The 19,988-nt window shown below is 53.8% G+C and overlaps 1 protein-coding gene across 1 annotated transcript; it reads right to left on the bottom strand.

Annotated features, from left to right (window-relative positions):
* Window positions 1–13,792: 13,792 nt before the first annotated feature.
* Window positions 13,793–18,355, bottom strand: MBOAT4 (membrane bound ghrelin O-acyltransferase MBOAT4). The gene is made up of 3 exons (XM_077814742.1): window positions 18,237–18,355; window positions 15,985–16,209; window positions 13,793–14,750 (listed from the first exon to the last, which is right to left on the bottom strand). The coding sequence occupies exons 1-3, from the start codon at window positions 18,353–18,355 to the stop codon at window positions 13,793–13,795; spliced, it is 1,302 nt and encodes a 433-aa protein (XP_077670868.1).
* Between the last annotated feature and the right edge of the window lie 1,633 nt (window positions 18,356–19,988).

Here is a 19,988-nt window from a genome sequence, read left to right as displayed (position 1 = left end):
AGTGGGGAGAATGATACCTGCTTGCGGAGACCCTGTGGCTGAGATGCCCTTGGAAAGAGCTGAGTATTATTTCTGTTTTTGTTTTGTGGTTGCAACTAGAGGTCCCGATCTGGGAGCGGGGTCGCGTTGTGCTAGGCACCATACACCCGCATTGGACGCACACACGATTGAATGTATCAGAGGGAACAAGGGACAATTGACGTGTGCGTTGCAAAGGGAGGCGCCAGCAAACTCCTACAGAGCATTAACAGCAAAGCTCTGTCTGAGCTCCGTTTCCATGTGTAGACGTGGATAGGAACAAAGAGCTTCTCCTGTCTGTCAGCCGCTCCCTCTACCTTTTTCGCTTTGTCCTTTGGGTAGTGTCTTGCGCCCCCGTCTGCTCGTTCCCACACGCTTACACTCCGGACCAGCGCAGGGACCTCGGGGTTGGGCTGCGTGCGGTGCATTCAGACAGGATGGGCTGCAACTTAACCCTGCTGCACATGCCATGGGCTTGCTCTCCAGGAGGCTCGACACGTGGTATTTTGTTTTAATGAAGAATCGAGGCAGCTCGAAATCAGTGTGTTTCCATGCCAGGACTTGGGTGACTGATTTTCATAAAACCAGGGGGCTGTCCCCTAACCTCCTTTACGGCTTCAGTGGGATAGCAAAGTGGGCAGGATTTGGCCTCCTTAGTCATTACTCCTTCAGCACAAGATTCTGCCATCTGTAAAATGGGTGACTAATGGGTGAGTAGCCTCACTGATTGCAGTGGGACTCTGCAGTGGGCAGCAGAATCCAGCACACAGAGATGCCGCAGTCCAGTGTCCGACTTTTTACTTCGGAGAGAGGGCTTGGATAGAAATCAGTTCAGCTTTTCACCCTTCCCCTGCTGCATGTGGGTGCAGCTTGCTTGCCAGATTGTCTGGAGCCCCTCACTCATTTCCCTGCCATTGCATGGGCCTCCAGCACTGGGAGCCTCAGTCCTTCCTGTTCTCTGCCTGTCACCCATCCGAGTCCAGGCAGCTGTGGGCTGTGATACCTCGCTCTCCATTGTTGGGTTTAGCGTGCGGGCGCTGGTTGGCGTTAGTGTCCTATGCTATGCGGGAGGTCATTCAGGATGGCCAGATCATCTGTTCTGGCCTGGAACTCTTTGGCCACGTTGTGTCACTGGAAACAATTCTAAGGAAATTCCCATATGCTTCCCGCCTGCCCTCATTTGTATCCAAACCCAGCAACTTTTCGTCAGGGCTTTTAAACAACAAGGGTTAGTGCGGGGATATTTGACACTTCTTTATAGCTGGACAGCACCTCTTTACCCGCTCTGCATCAACTGCTAACCTTTCTTTCTTTCTTTCTTTTTAAAGACAGGTTTCAGAGTAACAGCCGTGTTAGTCTGTATTCGCAAAAAGAAAAGGAGTACTTGTGGCACCTTAGAGACTAACCAGTTTATTTGAGCATGAGCTTTCGTGAGCTACAGCTCACTTCATCAGATGAAGTGAGCTGTAGCTCACGAAAGCTCATGCTCAAATAAACTGGTTAGTCTCTAAGGTGCCACAAGTACTCCTTTTCTTTTTAAAGAGTTGCTTTTTCATCTGTGCATCAGGTTGCTCCCATCTTTCCCCACCGATCTGTAGCACCTCCGGTGTGATGAAAGAACAATGCAAAATAATCTTTTGGTTTCCTCCAAAATTTCTGCTGCTGTTGCGAAATCCCTTCCACTGAGCCTTGTGAAACCGCCCTGTTAAATTGGCGACGCTTTGAATGCAAACATAGCAGTTATTAAAGTTCTGTTTAACTGGGAGTCTGTCTGAAATGGTGAGCAGCAAGGAAATTCGGCAGGAAAGCTTCCGCTCTGTGTTGTGCTCTGCCTGAGTGCTGCAGGCGTTTCAGGGCCGAGGGCGATCTCGCATACGCTCCCCGATGAGCTGCAAGGTCGAGGCACAAGGTGGCAGTTAAGGATAACTGTTAATGGCCATGCTTGCTGCACTCAAGCCTTGTGTGACAATGAAATATGCCCAGATTTCAGTGCTGAAAGCTCCGGGCAATCAGGCCGTGGGGATCACTGGGCACAAATGTGAATTTTAACAAAACTCTGAACTTTTCTGCCCACCTCTGGTACTTTCTGGTTCACTGCAGATGTTTATTACCATTGCCTAGGGAGCCAGCCGTGGGTCAGGGACACGTGATGCTAGGTGCTGTACAGACATGTAGCAAGCGAGATGGCACTTTCCCCGGAGAACTCTCAATTGACATGCCGGGCTTCAGCAGGGGAAGGAAATTAGATGAACAGAGCTGGGGAGGTGTTGGGTAAGGGAATGCTAAAACGAACTCTCTTTAACACAAACGCAGCCAGGCCAGCTCCCTACCTCCCTTCTAAGGCTGTATTTAAAGGAGGAGAAGTGCCAGCTTTGTTCAGTTTGACGATTTATACCACACGATGCCTCGGTTTGTGACCGTGTAGGGGTTGCCCTACATGGCTCCATCCCTGGAGCATCGTCACCCAGGCAGCCCCCGGGGTCTCCTTGCGAGCCCTGGACGTAATGATTGATGTCCCAGAGCGGCGCGTTGTGGAGATCACTTGTTCTCTAGGAAGCAGCAGGGGAATTTCATTGAGAGGGAAGAATTGCTTTATAGTATAAATAGAACAGCTAAAACCCGCAGCTGGGGCTGAGTGCCCTTTTGATCTTGCTGACGGTGCTTTAGATCAGGAGGAACTCTGGGCCAGGCAGAGGAACTGAACCACTGCCAGACTGCTGAGAGTGAGACCAGGATCAGGCCCTCGGGCCTCCCTGCAGCCCAGTGCCAGCTGGGGAAATGCCTGTGCAAAATGCCATCCCTGCTGCCCCAGGGCAATGGGTAGGCTTGTGGCTGCCGTCCTAGCTGGCAAAAGCTGCTTCCACTCCCAGGAAATCACACACATTCGCCCCCTCTCCAAAGCCAAACATCGTCCGGTTGCCCCTACGTGGCTTTCTCTGGCTGTGTGCTAAGGGGTCTGAACAAGAGCTTTCCACTCCATATGAGCATCTAACTCCCTGGGTGCTATGGAAGGGGAAGAGACGCTATTGTTCACTCAGCTCCCCCAAAGGCCCCCTCCAGGCCCTTCAGAGGAAGGTGAACAAAGCTATAAGGGGCCTGCCATTGGGGTCTAGGGGCTGGCCCTTCCTCCCTGGCTCCATGGAGTAACGGGCTTGTGCCCTGCAGCAGGAGCAGCCCAAGCGGGAGTGCCCAGAGTCTGAAGCCTGTTATGCCAGCTGATTTCCTCGGAGGCTAGGCAGGGGTGTCTGTGATACTTAGGGAAATGGGGGTGCTTGGAGGAATGTTGCATTCAGTGCTTGCTTGGAGGAGACGGGAGAATCTAACCCCCGTGATTTCTGCATCAAGCCAATAACCTCTGGTGGAGCTAGAAAAGGTATTGATTTGAAAAGCATTTTATCTTTCAAATATCTTAACTCTACGTATAGACAAAGGGTGACCCCAAGCGAACAGAAATCCGCCCTCGCTGGCTTTGCTGGCTGCCTTTCAGCACGTGGTTCCCTGGCGGGCTCGTTCGGCACAGCAGTGGGTGGACTTTCCCAAGAGCCGTTCGCAGCAGCAAAAATAAACTTGCTGGGCCCGGCCAAGAGCATTACTCAGCAATGAGCGCACATCCTGTCAATTCAGAGAGGCCTTCGTAAACTAGCCGTGACCGGAAAGAAGGAAATGCTCCAACACCTATCAGTCCAATCTGCTCCAAGAGGAAGGTGTGGAACAATGGAATCCCTGCGCAGCCGGCTCCTTGCTACGCGCGGGGCTGCAGCATCTGCTCCGTTCAGCAGGGCGGGCTTGGACGTCCTCCCTCTCTTCCATGCAGCTCGGGGAGGGGAGGCCGACGGGTGCTGATGGGTGCACAGCACTATTGAAAATCAGGTCTTTTAGGCTCCTTTTTTTAAAAAAAATCTTGGCCTTTATTTTTAGGAGTAGGCGTGTGGCTGGAGCCAAATTTACAATTCAAAAGAGCATTTGACATTCCTTGTTACGAGACCCTAGTGCATGAAAAGGGACAGTAATGCCAATGTTCCTGTAGTCATTTCTGGTCCTGTCCTAACTCAGGACGAATATTCCTGTAACTGAGCGAGGTCCCTGGGGCTCTGGGTGCTGGTAGCTCTGGGAGGTGACGCTGTCCCTGGTAAGGAGGCGAAGCCAAAGGCAGACTCTGTCTGCTCAGCGGCCAACAGGGAGTGAGATGCCCTTCCCTGGGTGCTCAGGATGAGGGGGAAAGTGATTCTGGAGCAGTCTGGAGCCAGGCCTGCATGCAGGGTCCTCCTGAGAACTGGCCTCTGGGGACATGAGAGCAAGATCCCTGAGCCTTTCCCGCTGGAAAAACTTTCCCCTGGCAGGCTGAATTAGCCCCCTGCTCCGCTCTCCAAGTGAGAGGAGTCACTACATGGCCAGCTCCCCTCTCAGGGCTAGTCCAGGGCTGCTGAGAGTGTCTGGGCCCTGGGGGTGGAGACTAAAGTTGGGATTTTAGTCGAGTTCTGTAACCTGCACCTTGAGCCCTGAACCCCTTGGTGGTGATGGGAAATCCTGGCCCAGAAGCAGCCTGACTCCTGAATGAAGAGGACGCCTGCCAGCAGCAATAATCAGCCCTCTGCAGTGACTGAGGAGTTCAGAGCCATCTCTAAACCAGTGGATCCGTCACGGAGTTGTAAATGCGCCGTCTTTTAGTTAGCCAGTCAGGGAATTGTTTGGGAGACCCCTTACTCCCTGAACTGTGACTTCAAGCTAGGGGGTAAGGGTTTGGGTGTTGTATTACCTGCTGCCTACTAAACGTGCAGAGGGACTGACCCCCTTATCCCACTTGTGAGTTTTTTGGGCTGTACTGAAAGAACCCAGTCAGCCAAGTTGCTAACTACTGCACAGAAGATATCGTGGTCACAGTTCATCAAGGGCCCCTATAAGCATACCAATGGGACGCTAATTCTAAGTTTGCTGTATCAGGTCGCGTGTATTATCTGCGTGGGCACCGGTCAACCTGAGAATAGTGTTTTACCCTGTTATGTTATAATTATCATAATTACTGTTTGTTTGGGTTATTTCTTGGGAGTCTCACACTATCTGAAAAGTAAGTGGGGGTTATCCTGTGGTTAGAATTTTCCAAGCTGCCCTGGTGACCTTGCCAGGAAGGAGCGAGGGGTGGAGGCACTGCCAAATAAACTCCTATAGAAAGAATATAAAGAAGTTACACCCTGCTTAGTGGGTGGCAGGGTCCAGAAGAACCCAGGCCTGTCCATCAAACCCATAAGCAGATTGGCATTAAAGGAGGTAACCTAGTGGAGAGGGGGTGCTACATTCCAGAAGAGAGATTAAATCTCCTGCTTTGGGACTTAAGATGATCTTTGACTCTCAGAGACAGAAAGTGATGCACTTTAGGGCTCTTACACCTTCCGCTGAAGCATCTGGGGCCAGTTGTCAGACTGACCCTATCATGTAATGTCCTGAACAAATCTTATGGAATTAAGATTAACTTTACTGAATTAAGTTAAACCTTATTGAATTAGGGTTAGCACCCTTGGCATTCATTATATTACAAATGCAAATGTTTGAGTACATTGAGGGATTGTATGGAACTTCTTTAGCAGGAAAACAAGATTAAGGCAATATCTGGACAGCATAAGGAAGTTCAAAGGTCTTTTTGGAACAATAGGTGTGAGATGGATTTCCTTAGGAAATACCGGGAGGTGAGGGGAATGCAAATTCTCTCCCTCTGAAGCCAATTCTTTGAAGATACACTCTGGAGGGAGAGAAAAAGAGACCCTCTGCCTACTAACTGCATGCATCTGGAAACTCCAGTTCAAAGACCCCTGAACTGTATAAAAAGGAATCTGAACACATTATGAACGGGCTTGTTCTGAGCTACATGTAGGGCTGTCTGACTGCACTCTTGGGCCCCATAGGGAAATGGGGTGCTTGGGAGGAGTGCTTGCTTCTGGGGGGCTGAAAAAAACCTCACCCCCAGTCAAAAAAGCTAACAATGTGAGGAGCCATTAGGAAATGGATAGATAATAAGACAGAAAATATCATAATGCCACTATATAAATCCATGGCACTCCCGCTCCTGGAATATTGCATGCAGTTCTGGTTGCCCCATCTCACAAAAAACATATTAGGGTTGGAAAAGGTGCAGAGAAGGGTAATAAAATAATCTGGGGGATGGAACAGCTTCCATGTGAGGAGAGATTAATAAGACTGGGACTGTTCAGGTTGGAAAAGAGAGGCCTATGGGGGGATCTGAGAGAGGTCTAGAAAATCATGACTGGGGTGGAGAACGTGAATAAGGACGTGTTATTTACCCCTTCACGTAACACAAGAACCAGGGGTCAGCCAATGAAATGAATAGGCCACAGGTTTAAAACAAACGTAAGGAAGTATAACGATGCATGGTCCACCTGTGGAACTCGTTGCCAGGGGATGTTGTGAAGGCCAAAACTATAACTGGGTTCAAAAAGGACTTAGGTAAGTTCATGGAGGACAGGTCAATCAATGGCTATTAGTCAAGATGGTCAGGGATGCAAACCCATGCTCTGGGTGTCCCTAAATCTCTGACTGCCAGAAGCAGGGACTGGACGATGGGATGGATCACCCAACAGTTTCCCTGTTCTGTCCATTCCCTCTGGAGCATCTGGTACTGACCACAGTCAAAGACTGGCTACTGGGCTAGATGGATCATTGGTCTGCCTCACTACGGCTGTTCTGATGAGTTGAAGCTCTGATGAACTTGTAACCAGATGGGTGCCCTAAGGCAGGGGATTAAAACTGCACTTGCCAGAGCCAATGTAAGAGATGGGATGAACTCTAGTGAGCTTATTAGCATGTGGGTAGGCTCTTTTATTGTTTAATATGTTTTCTTTGTAATGCTTTGTACTTCGACTAAAGTAGGGTCGCTTAGAAAGAGCTGTGTTGTAACTTTATCTCTGTAGCAATTACATTGTGACCCATCTCTGAAGAGAAGCAGAGCAACCTGTCTGTGCTGGGAATGACACAGTGAAGGCAAGGGAAGCGTCCAGCCTGGAAATAGACCGATCAGAAGGGAGACAGAGACGCACGTCTCCACTGAAGGGAGGCACCAGCTGGGGAGTGGAAAGCCAAGAGTGGGTGCCCTTACTGAACCGCTGCCAGGGAACGCCAGGAGCAGTTGCCCTGAACTGACACGAGTCATTGCCAGAGGCAGGACGGTGGATTAGGTGGTCGGAGCATCTGCTCCAGTCTGGCAAGTCCTATGTTCTTATGACACATGACTGCAGCTAAAAGGGCGGCTTTAAAGAGGCACTCGCCCTTCATCTGCTGGGCCTCAAAGGCTGTCCTGTCTCGTGGCTGGACTGAGTAACAGAAATGGGCAGGGTCTCTTCTTCCCACCACATCGTTCACGCTTGGCAGCCCAGGCCTTGCACTTTGTTTGTCGGATCGATGGAGTGAGCTGCCTGGCCAGAAGTGAGTCCGGGGAAGTGCCAAGGGGAAGGAAGTCACTGAACAATGCCCTCTGTCAGACCGCTGATGTGTGGCATAAATAGCGCAGACAGCAAAGCTTCAAGTGCTTCTATACCATTACTATGGCAACTTATTAGTGATGCGGCCCAGCAATAGGCAGGTTCTGTTGTGCCGTCTTGGTTTGGTCCTTTTGGTCACGTGGCACGTATACCTTTGTCTAGAAAGCCTTTCTGCTCGGGGGTCCCTCGGGGTTCACAGTTCCCTCCTCATTACCATCTCTTTCTGCCCTGAGGCCTTGTCTGCGCTCGGAAAGGGGGCAGGGCGGGCAGGGGTTACCATGCGTTAGCTGGCACGTGGTCACTCACATGGTAAATAAGCACTTTTTGCCTAGGGCAGATGCACCCCTATGCTACCCCCTGTTTGAGCCCTGCCTTGGGATCTAACAAACACCTTCGGAAAGTCTGCTCAGACAAGCTTTGCCGCAGCACGTGCTAGGCCTTGTCTGGACTAGAATAAAGGGTGTGATGTTCGCTCAGACTGTAACCCGACCACTTACCACACGCTAAATTCTACGCAGAAATACAGTCTGCCTCAGCTGCCTAGACTTTAATCAGCAGGATTCCAAGGCCTCCCACCCCCCTCTCACTTGGTCATGCCCCCCCCCCGCCCCGCTTTGCTCTCGCTTTGCACTGGCCTGAGTACCTAGTACCCAAGGGCCCACTTTTGGGTGTGCACTGAAAGGCACGTCCATCAGTCCCCATGCTCTGGCTGTGTGGGCGCTCGTCCCCCGGGCAAACATTGTGCAAGATTCCGTGTCTGGGGGGTGGGGTGGGGGGTTATGATGCTCGCTGGGTGCTGAGAACTGGTCAGGTGGGGTAGGGTGAGAGCTACATAGGTGTTTGCTCACCAAGCCAGACCACAAGGTAATGAAACATGGGTGGGTGATTGTTGGGAAAGGAGCTCTGTGGGGAATATTTGGCTGAGATACAAAAGCTAGAAATGTGATTCGTACGCTCCTGGCCAAAGTCCAAGCTGTTGCTGAGCACGGAGCAGAGGGAGCCTGGCTGGGCACGCCCTCCTGCCATGGCTAGGGGGAAGGCAGTCAGTGCTGTTCACACCAGTGCTTGGCAGAGTTCTGCCCAGGCCTGCGGACCACATGGCACCTTCCCAGGACCACTCCCAGGAAGCCAGGACATGCCCTGAGGCTCCCCTCGCACGTCTTCTGACAGATCATCACGTTAGGCAGGGAGCTTTGCAGCTGTCCCCCTGGGGTGCCAGCCTCCACCAGAGACCCTCCCCATATGAAGTTTCTGATTCCCCAGGACAGCCAGTGCCCCGCAGCTCTCTGTGAGCTCTTGGGGGCAGGAACTGTCTCTGGCATAATACAGCACCTAGCACAATGGGGCCCATGATTAATAAACAGTAACACTGCCCCTCCTGCAGAGCTGCCTGCCGACAGGAGGGTCCTGCTCTGAATCACTAACAGCATCAGCATCTTTCATGGGCACTTCAGTCAAATCAGGACAGGAGTCTTAAAATGCCTCCTGATGGGGCACAGGCTGTGTGCCAGTTAGGACTGAGGTGGGAGAAAACTCCTTTCTGCCCAGGTCCGCCCCCCTTAGCCTGTATGGGCTGCCTCTTCCCAGAGCCCTTGGGACTCGCTTGGGACTGACAGAAATAGAGGAGACCGACACTCTAAAATCGGAGCACAGTGGGACATAGCTACCTGCATCGGTTCGGGGGACGTGCACGTGTTGAGGGAGAAACATGCGCAGAGGGGGGTTGCAGGGAGCCCCCTTTTAATTCTCTTCTTCCACACAGCTGGTTCTCTGCGCAAACCGTGAGATCCACAAAGGCATTTAACCCTACGTGGGCCGGCTCATCTTTTATTTCTTCCCACGGACTCCACCAAAACTGATCCAGCTGCTCCGCCTCATTGAGTTCGGTGTCTGCTGTGAGATGGTGGAAGTGTGCCACATAGGTGGTCGCCATATCCTGCCCCTGTTGGAGTTTCCTCAGAGCAGCCTCAGCCGTTTGAACCAGGCCAGGTTGGAGCGCCAGGAGATCAGAATCGAGACCCAGTCCGGAGGGCAGGAACCAGATGGCAGTCACCAAGAGTCAGGAGGGAGGATCAGAAGGCAGGAACAGGTAAACACCAGACTGGCAGCCCGTGGCAGAGTGGAGTGGTCCTGCCCCGCCCCACACAGGGATACTGCTCGCTCCTTGAACTGGTCCTGCCCAGCCCCATACAGGCTGGTGCAGGAAACCACTCTCGGCACTGGGCAGTCATGTTCATGTGGCCCCAGAGAGCCAGGGCAGAGGGGCTTTGGTCAACAGTACAGCCCCTAGACTGGCAGCCATTTGCGGGAGGAGAGGAGAGGTGAGGTGTGCATTAGCCCTGACCCCTGGCCATGCGTTGAGGGGTGGCTTTCCTCTCCCTGGCTGCCCCACATGTCACTTGCAAGGGTCCTGACTGCTTGGGCTCTAACTTCCCCTGCACAGCGCCTGTGGCTTTCCGCAGCGCTGGGACGAGTCTGCACACAGATACATGCTGCCATCTGCTGGGCTATCCGGGGCCAAAGCCCATCTGTGCCTTTAGCTAGCTGGCCCCTTTCCTAAGGGGCACACACAGCGCGGCATCTGGGCTGCCCAGAGGTAGGGGGGTTTGCCGCGGTGATGTCACGTGCTTCTGTAGCAGCTATGGCCTGGTAACAGAGCTCGCTTATACACACCAGGTGTCTTCATCAGCAGACCCTTTCGTGCTCTGCCTGCTAGGGCTGAGGTTAGCTTTAAATAAGGTTGGCTACACACGGCGCCACCTCGTGGCTGAGCGGTGTGACACAGATTCACACCGGTACCGTTGAGGCCCGGCGTGTAGGGTCGCTCCGGCCCGGCCACCCCTCCGTTGCAGAGTGGCAGACAAGCCAAACCAGAGGGGTGCCGTAGCCACTTGAATGTTGGGAGGGGCGTGGTGTGGGGAGAGCTGTCAGGAGCAGCAGTTGGGGCGGGGGGTGCGGGGCTTGCAGGTACTGGAGGGGGCCAGCAGCAGCCCCTAATGGGAGAAGCCAGGGAAACCTGCCAAAGGGCAGTAGGTTGCTGAGGCAGCTCGCTGTGGCTCCCTCTGGAGACGGAGGGAGCCAGGGCAGGCTCCTTGGGCGACTGCTGGGGAGAAGGCCCAAACACCACCCATGTGGTCCTGTGAGGCCGGGCAGTTGTGGGGTTAGAGTAGATTGCTCCCCGTTGGCTTAGGGTCCCAAGATCAGCAACCCCATAGCAGAGGGGTACCACCTAGGCACATGGGGCTAAAACCTTGTGAGGAAGGAGTGACAGTAGAACTGGCATGAGACTATTAGGCCAACAGCAGGACCAGCATGGGATGACTTGGCTGACCGCAGGACCAGCACGAGGCGATGGGGCTGATGGCAGGACCCATGCCTGGCAAACAGACCAATGACAGGACCAGCACCAGGGATGAATGGGCTGCTGGCAGGACCAGCATGGGGAGACTGGGTTGACGTCAGGACCAACACTGGGCAAACAGGGCAACGTCAGGACCAGCATAGGTCAACCGGGCCAACAGCAGGACTAGCCCCAGGCAAAGAGGCCAATGGCAGGACCAGCGTGAGGTAACCAGACAAACAGCAGGACTGTCACCAGGCAAACAGGCCAATGGCAGGACCTGACTATGTGTTCTCTATGTCTAAGTGACCAAGTGACTGATGATTTGGGTACCTCAAGTTTTGGGGGTCTGGTTTTCAGAGGGTGGGGGCTCAGCACTTCCTGAAACGCAGGCCCTTTAAAGTGACCCAAGTTGGGGCCCCAAAATTGCTGCTTACGCTTGTTAATTTAGGCCTTAACTCTAGCATGACAAGCAGGGACTTGGAGCCATCTGTGCCAGACAGCTAAGGAGTCCTCTAGCTCCTGTCAAAAACACACACGCAGGTGGAGGGCTGGGGCTGGAATGCATACGAGCATATGTGTAATGGGGACTGAGGTGGGGTGGTTGAGTGTCATGAATGGGGAGTTACTGAGGAACAGAAGGGCGGTGGCAGGGGGACAGATCTAGCTCGTCCGTGGCATCATGGCCAGAGGCGTCTGAAGATGGGATCTGATGGTTCATGAGTTTCTTATCAACAGCCTTCACTTGCCCCAGAGGGGCTTTATTGTACATCATGCAGTATATGTAACACCAGATACGTGGCAGTAGAAAGCTTTGGTTTATCTAAATGTAAGCGGGGGCTGAATGAGCTCTCCCCGGACATCTAGTGATGAGCTGAGGGACAAGACTTCAGGAACAGCCTGTGCTTGCATAGATCAGTGGTTCTCAAACGTTTTTACTGGTGACCCCTTTCACATAGCAAGCCCCTTATAAATTAAAAGCACTTGTTTATATATTTAACACCATTATAAATGCTGGAGGCAAAGTGGGGTTTGGGGTGCAGGCTGACAACTCGCGACTCCCTGAGGGGTCCCGACCCCCAGTTTGAGAACCCCTGGCATAGTCACACACTACCTGGGTGCGCAGCATGATGGAGCTGCTTTGCCAAAGTGATCGCTTTTGGCTGGGGTTGGGTTACGAGTCACTTGCGTGCAGGGGGAATGAAATGTTGTCGTCCTTATTGTATGAGTAAAGGGGGACAGAAGTGTACTTAGCCTGCCTTGATTGAAGGGATCACCCTGACTTGAATCTCACGCACTAAGCAGGATGCCAAATGCCAGTAAAGGAAAGAGAAGGCAGGAACAACAGATGTTCCTGCCTGGTGATGTGGGCTTTGCTTAAGGAATGCTGGACACTATTTGATTCTCTCCTCTCTGCTGTTTAAAGACAGCTGAGATTCCTTGTTTTGTTCAGTGATCACTAGCGCTGAAATCACTGATAACCAGGCGCTGAGCCTTAGACCTGCTGTTGGATGGTGGTGCAGTGAAAGAGATGGTGCAGCCCGCAGCAGCAGGGCAGTTCCCCGCTGCCCTCTGAAATCTCTGAATGGGGTTAAGTGGTGGAACCTCAGACTCTAATGTTGCAGCAGACAGGCCGGGGCGGCGGCAGGAGGGCGGCAGCAGACAGGCCGGGGCGGCGGCAGCGGGAGGGCGGCAGCAGACAGGCCGGGGCGGCGGCAGCGGGAGGGCGGCAGCAGACAGGCCGGGGCGGCGGCAGCGGGAGGGCGGCAGCAGACAGGCCGGGGCGGCGGCAGCGGGAGGGCGGCAGCAGACAGGCCGGGGCGGCGGCAGCGGGAGGGCGGCAGCAGACAGGCCGGGGCGGCGGCAGCGGGAGGGCGGCAGCAGACAGGCCGGGGCGGCGGCGGCGGGAGGGCGGCAGCAGACAGGCCGGGGCGGCGGCGGCGGGAGGGCGGCAGCAGACAGGCCGGGGCGGCGGCGGCGGCGGCGGGAGGGCGGCAGCAGACAGGCCGGGGCGGAGCGGCGGCGGCGGGAGGGCGGCAGCAGACAGGCCGGGGCGGAGCGGCGGCGGCGGGAGGGCGGCAGCAGACAGGCCGGGGCGGAGCGGCGGCGGCGGGAGGGCGGCAGCAGAGAGGCCGGGGCGGCAGCGGCGGGAGGGCGGCAGCAGAGAGGCCGGGGCGGCGGTGGCGGGAGGGCGGCAGCAGAGAGGCCGGGGCGGTGGTGGCGGGAGGGCGGCAGCAGAGAGACCCATAGTGCCGGGGCGGCGGGAGGGCGGCAGACTTTAGCAGTGGCAGCTCAGTGAACAATGGCAGCCGTGAGCCACTTGCAGTGGTGACTCAACGCCTACCCGGCTGGGGGTTCGCAGTGAATCCATGTGAACACACCTCTGAACTCTGGGTCTTCGCTGACGAAGGACAGCAACTGTGAGTGGGGTGCCTTGTGGGGGAGGGGAATGGCAGGTTAAAGGAGCGTTTGTACATCTGACTTTCACACTGCAAGGGGAGACCCTGCGGCAAAGGACACTGCCCAATCTACTCTGGGGTGGGTGTTAGTTCCTGGGCACATACTTTCGAATCATGGTTGTGGTGTTTTTCCAAATGAATGCTGGGTTCCTTTTCCCTTTTTATTAAAAGTTTTCTTTGCAATCACAGATTCACTGCTTGTGAGAGGGAAAATATCGCCTCTTAGAGTCTCCCTGGGGTGGTGCTTAATTTTCCCAGATTATTGGGTTGGGGCTCGAGCAGGTTCTGTTTTGTATTAAGAGGAACCCCTAAAAGGGGTGCAGTTAGACACTCAGCCATCCTGCACACTCAGTTACGTTGTGCAGCCCCAGCGAACTCATGGCTAGTGCCCAGGACAGAATATGGACTTCTCCACACTGGAATCTCTTGCTGAAAAGGGCGGGGTGAATAGCATGGAGGGGCAGGGGGGAGAACAGTGTGGGTCAGACTCATTTTTCTCTGGATCTCATGACCAGCCACAGCAGTGAAACACCGTACAGGAGAGGGAAGAAGCTGTTGTAGGAGGCACCCAGCAGCCAGAGTGCAGAGAAGTTCCTCATCTCCACCGCAGCCGTGATGTACGCAATAATTAGCTGGGTCTGGACCCAAGTCAGGGCCTTATACAGCAGTTTGGTGTGCCAGGACTTCGCAAGTGAACGGAGAAAAGGGTGAATCCGGTAATCAGCCTCCACCATCGCTGCCCAGCACAAGAAGCCAAACACTTGCCCTGGGTGGAGCCCGTGCCACCAGGCTGAGAAGGCAAAGGTGGCCAACAGGGGCTGGGCGGGGCTGCGCTGGAAAACGAGCCTCCTCAGCCACCGGGAAGTGCTCTTGTTCCAGGTCCTGGTGAAGAGGGCTATTCTGTTGGTGGTCTCCAAGGTCCATATGTCTGCATCAGAGAGGTCGCCGCCGGCAGCCTCTGCACCGGGGGCATGGCCAAGCTCCAGCCCAAAGCCCGCTGCGCTGAGGAGAGCCTCGTCCAGCACCCACTGGGAGTAATACGCCAGTTTGAAGAGCAGGGCAGAATGCCACACGACGTACACACAGCCAAAGCCGGTGCAGTCCGTCAGGCGGGCCAGTGGGGCTCCGCAGCTCCTCACAGCCATTCTCAGCAGGTGCAGAGCCAGGGCACAAAGGCATTTCTGGCCTGCAGCCCTCAAGGGACGCGTGGGCTGTGACGTGCATGAGCCCTGGATCTGGACCTGAAATCTCCTAAAGGAGCATAGCGGGCCTCCCAGCAGGGCAGGGAAAAAGAGCAGGTAACTGCACAGAGGCAGTGCCTGCAGCAATGGCTCCCTCCCATCCCCCCATTCAGATCCCATCGTCACCTTCCCTTCGTGGATATCCAGAGCCAGCGATGTGACCTTCTGGGTCTGCAGCATGAGAGACGAGAGGGCGAGCGTCAACCTGCAAGGGGGGGAGAGAGCAAGCAGAGTGGCTGTGATAGGAGTCCCGCTGTGCTCGCCAGGGCTGGTGTTGCCCTGAATGGACACACAGCGCTGCTCCCGGAACACGCCCACGGTGCTGCGTGCAAGGTCGCGCTGTGTGGAGGGTGCCATTTGGAGAGCAACATGGCTTCCTCCACGTGGCATGGCCTTGCGAAAGTGCCGGAACACGGTTCTGGCGTGTCCCGGCTCCGCCACTGCAAGGGGGCAGCTTGCAGCATCAGCCCCTTCTGTGCTGGCTTGGATTGAGGAGCATTCTGGCTGCATGGGGCTGGACCCCTGCCTGTATAAACATCAGGTCATAGCGGGCGGAGCTCTGCCTTGGCCTCCCTCTCTGTGCTGCAAACACGACTTAATAAGCAGCCACTAACCACTGGCCTGCCTCTCCCATTTGCCTGCCTTAGGCAGCTGTACAGGTGCCTGAGCCAACCCTGCTGCATGTCTGTAAAAACCTGTGGACGCTGCGAGCTACAGTGGCACCAACCTCAATACCCACGCCACACACCCGGACCTTTAAGCCTCAACATGCTTAGCGACTGCCTGGTTATTTGCAGTGGGCCTGCTCTGCTTCCGTATGTTCCCCTGAACGTGCATGGCACCGTCCCTGCATCTTGCCAGGAGGAGCCGGCCGGACCCAGGGCGTAGTCAGAGCGTGGGGTGCCCAAGTGGGACAGCTGAGTCAGGACAGGGATGGGAGCAGACTGACATCCTGATGGATAAGAAGTGAGTCCATCACCGTCAGTGCTGCCCTGGGGGGATGCTGAGCGCCCGGCCTGGCAAGCAAATACTGGAAAGGTCATGAACATTTCACATCTGGAAAGGTATATGGAGAAGGGGCCACCTGATTTTAGCCCTTAATGACTTTGGGAGTTGCTGAGCATGAGACAGAAAAGGCAAAAACCAGGCCGTTAAACGGTGGGGGGAATCATCTCCCTTGAATGCTGAAGCATGCATAGGAACGACAAGCTTTGTGAAATACCGGGACAGCTTGCTGCAGCATTTCATGTGAGAAGAGAGTGCATGGTGTTAAGGCACATGGACTGTCCTCGGGAGTATGACTGCCCCTAGGGACCACACCGATTCTCCTCTGTTACACCCATACAGCCCAGAAAAATCTGGACAAGTCTTCATGCAAAATCTGGCCCAGGCTGTGTCATTTGAGGAAACAGGTGGGCTTGTGCATTGCTGCCTGGTACCTGACGCATGGGGCTCCTTGCAAATAATGTCCCCTGTAGTGCAGGCCCAGGTGGCAGAGAGTCTGCCAGGACATCTGGAGCACAAATGCCCACGTGTGGACCTGCAGTGGACCGACTGAATGGAAAATGGCCACGGAGCAGAAGGTGGGGATGAAGAGCATCAGGGCATACCATCCCATGGCAGCACACGCTAGAAGGCAGCCTCCCACCAGGAGCAAGACGTACCTAGAAGAAATCAGAAATGTTTGCAAAGGCTTTCTGAAGCCGTGGCGGTTCAATGGGTTTGGCACTGCCCAGCACCAAGGGCCGACAGTCTGCAGGTGAGGTGGGTGAGATTCTCTCCTGGGCTGGCTTTGCCCTCTCCTGTAGCTTCTTGCCTTTGTATGGATTGCCCCTCCCGCTGTCCTCCCCCCTTCCTCGTCAGTGCTCCTTCAGTGGTCTAACAGAGGGTGCCTGAGGACCAGACAGCTCGTGGCACTGCCTTTCTCTTGCTTCATTTCCAGACTCATTCCCCCACACCAACCCCAAAGCAGACCTGGCCAAGTGCTGCATTTTCTCCAGGCACTCTCCCCTACCTCCAACCAATCCCTGCTGGGCTCCCTCCTGGGAGGCTCTTCCATGCCAGCAATCGCCGGTGATTCTCAGGATTAAGTACATTTTGTTTCTAAATCTTTACAAACTCACCAGCATAGCCCTGCTCTTTAGCCAGCCCTGCCACCACGTCGTCTCTGGGTCGACAGAGGCTAAGTTCCCCACGCCAGTGCGGCTGTGTTTGACACCACCCCCCTGGGCCACACACTCTTCTCTAAACCCCTGCCAGTGTCTCCTGGGCAGCAGGCGGGACATTCCCCACACTGCTGTGCTCCGTTCTTCCTGGCAGAGCTTGGCACTCCCCCAGGGGCAGAGGGAAACCATGAGGGTCCATGAGGCTGTGCCCTCCCGGGGCCCCAAAGGGCATGGGAATTTGGTACAATATTTCTTGCTCCAGATTCGTTTCCTAACCCTAATGCAGCACCATGCTGCTGATCTTCACAAGCATGAAGGCGCTGAGCATTGCCAGCTCTCTGATCTCCAGGGACTCACCACCCACGAGCATCGTCTTATGCTTTTCTCTGCTTTAGTTGCCCATTCTTTCCTGTCCCTCCACCCTTTAGAGGCCGGGTATCTCTGCAGCCTAGATATGCATCTAACCTGATTGCTGCTGTGACTGACAGGGTGGAGGATGCCATCATTCTGTGAGCTAACCCGTTGGGCCTGTGGGAACTCTCTCAACCTCCCAAAGAGACAGGTGCCACTTGTGAGTTTGCCCTGCTAGTCAGCCAGGCAGCTTTCCAGAGGACTGTAGTCCATGGTGGATTCACAGTAAGGGCTCCAGTGAAGTCTTTTGATTTGAACTTTGTATGTGTTCTCCAGGCTGGCCTTTGGCCCAAACTGTCCAACCTGGGCATCCAACCCAAAGTGACTTGATTTCTAAAGGTGCTGATGACCTGCAGTGCCATCACATGCTGGTGGGAGAGGGGGCAGTTGGCATCTCTGAAAATGTAGGCCTTGTATCGTCATATAGTTGCATACAAATGCTGTTGTATCCAGCTGCTGGCTTTCCGTTTGCTTCATTGTATCGCTTGACTGACCTGCAGGTCCCATTAACTCCAGAAGACCTGAGTGAACTTGGTACATTGAGCTCCTCTCCCCATTCTTTCCTCAGATTATAACCCATGACTGCTGCCTACATCCCCAACTGTGGAGGTGGGGTTTTATAAATCACCTAACAGGAACACTAGACCCTCTGCCAGTCGGGGAGACTTGTGCTTCTGAGTCACTTAGGTGCCTTTGAAAATCCCACCTGAGGGTCACAAGTTCATCACTGATTCCTTGGAACAAGACCTGTGATTTGGATTCATGTAATTGCTGCATCTTCAAGCCAGATCTACTGTAGCTTGCAGGTCTTTATGCAAATAATGATACGTAGATGACCAGCCCTAGAGAATCACGAAGTATCTCAACATACTTTACAAACATTAATTACATGGGGTGAAACCAAGGCACAGAGAAGTTTTGATAAGGTCACAGTGTGAATCAGTGGCAGTCATGAGTAGATACAGAGAGTTTTGATTCCCAGACCCTTGCTGTACCCATCCTCCTTCCCTAGGAAAGAGGTTAGCAAAATTGCCTCACCTGTGAAACCTGCACTTCGACTAGAATTCACCACCAAAGCTCACAAGCATGGAATTAAAGCAAACATGAAAGCATACCTGGCATTTAACGAGAGAGACCCAGAGGTGCAGAGATAGTGAAAGGAAACGGCAAATGGAAACGCAACCAGCTGGTAGAAAGCTAGAGGGTGAAGAGCAAGCGGATTTGCCCAATCCATTGAGAGCCTGCTTTTCAAGAGAGTTAATTCTGCAATGATCTTCAGTTCCTGGGGCACCTAGATGAAGAACTGAAATTTGTATCTTTTCCCCTTCTCTTTATATGGGGCAGGAAGGTGGGGTTAAAGCCAAACCCCAGATAAGCAGTGTAAATGTGTCTGTCAGAGAGCAAAGCCAGCGTGCTAAGGAAACGAGATTATCTGAACTGGGGGGCCTGGCACACCATGATACATACAAGGAGAAGAAAAGGAAAATATTCTCTTTGTTTTTGTAAACGCTATTTCTGCTAAGTGCCGACACCCCAGGACTTGTGTTCAGATGGAAAACATGCTGCTTCATATTTGGGCTGCTAAGCTCCTGAGCAACCTCCTGCTTTTCGATCACAGGAAGCGTTACACGCAGAGATAAGAGAGCGTTCTTTTCCAACATGTAGCTTAAATACCAAGCTATTGGAACACCTTGACGAGGGGCGAAATGACTTCAGCAATTATCCAACGACTAAAGCAGGGCAGTTGCATTTGCTTGGTCTCTGTGTTCTGATACCCCCGCCCCTGCAGCTGGACGGTGTCACATTCAAGCTGTTGGAAGGGTATGGAGGAGCCAGTGGAAAGACAGCAAATGAGCTAGGCCTGCTGCCATGGCTGCAGGAGGAGTTCAGGAGCACTACAGAGACAGAACAGCTCCTTGCACACACCCTGAGATGTTTCACGCTCAGGTTTCCCCTTCCCATGATCTCAGGGTCATTGACAGCAGCCTTGGCTGTGTCCCTGGCCAGTTTACCTTCAATATGTAGGTGTGTAACGTTAGGCTTTAAAATACTGGCCTAAATGTATAGCAGAGAGCTCCAAAATGTGCACCCAAGAGCCACACACCCAGCAGCCATGGTGCAGACAGTTCTGCTCCCAATGAGTGCTGTCCTGAGAGTCCCTCGCTCCAGGGAACGTCTGAGGCCTGGACACGCATTTAGCCAGCTGGCTTTGTTGCGTGTAACAGAAGGATATTGGATGTCCTGCTTCATCAGAATCCCTCAGCTCCAAGTGGCAGCAATGACTATGCTTTCGAAGGGAGTGAGGGAACATGCCAGTGGAGCTGGCTGTTCCCAGCTTCCCTCGGCCAGGCCAGGCCTTTATTTCTATGGGGGATTCACAGCATGCGGGGATGGCAGGAAGCTGTTGGCAGCCACAGGTGAGAAATGAGAATATGGAGCAGGAGCCTTCCCATCTGCGTGGTCCCCAAGGGCCATTCCAATGCAATAAATGTGCCGGTGCTCTCATCCCTGTCATGGTAACACAACTGCGGGACTGAGAATTTCGGGGCAACCGTCAGGCATTTCTGAAAGCTGGACCCTGCACCAACACTAACCCCAGGTGCACACACATATATAGGGGGACCAGACGTCCCAGTATTAGGGGCTTTGTCTTATATAGGCAACTGTACCCCCTACCCTGAAAACAATGTCCTGCTTTTTCACACTTGCTCTCTGGTCCCCCCACGTATGCAGTAAGTTAAGGGTCAGTTTACCAGTGGTTACTCATTCACCTACAGATCACTTTGCCCCCATGAAGGGAAGATAACCATCACTCAGCACTGTCCTGTGCTCCTCCCACAGCAGGACAGTTTATTACCCCACTCAAA

Source organism: Eretmochelys imbricata, chromosome 4, assembly GCF_965152235.1.
Source record: "Eretmochelys imbricata isolate rEreImb1 chromosome 4, rEreImb1.hap1, whole genome shotgun sequence".
In the NCBI taxonomy this organism is placed as follows: Eukaryota; Metazoa; Chordata; order Testudines; family Cheloniidae; genus Eretmochelys; species Eretmochelys imbricata.
The sequence above is the reverse complement of the archived record's forward strand: the minus strand, read 5'-3'. Positions and strand labels throughout refer to the sequence as shown.

What these genes read in the sequence shown, in the direction of transcription:
- MBOAT4 (XM_077814742.1), bottom strand. Translation starts at nt 18,355, where the DNA reads ATGGATTGGGCAAATCCGCTTGCTCTTCACCCTCTAGCTTTCTACCAG. An exon ending in TCTCTCTCGTTAAATGCCAG is followed by an intron (nt 16,210 to 18,236) that starts GTATGCTTTCAT and finishes GATTTCTTCTAG; the next exon opens with GTACGTCTTGCTCCTGGTGG. An exon ending in CAAGGAGCCCCATGCGTCAG is followed by an intron (nt 14,751 to 15,984) that starts GTACCAGGCAGC and finishes CCCCCCTTGCAG; the next exon opens with GTTGACGCTCGCCCTCTCGT.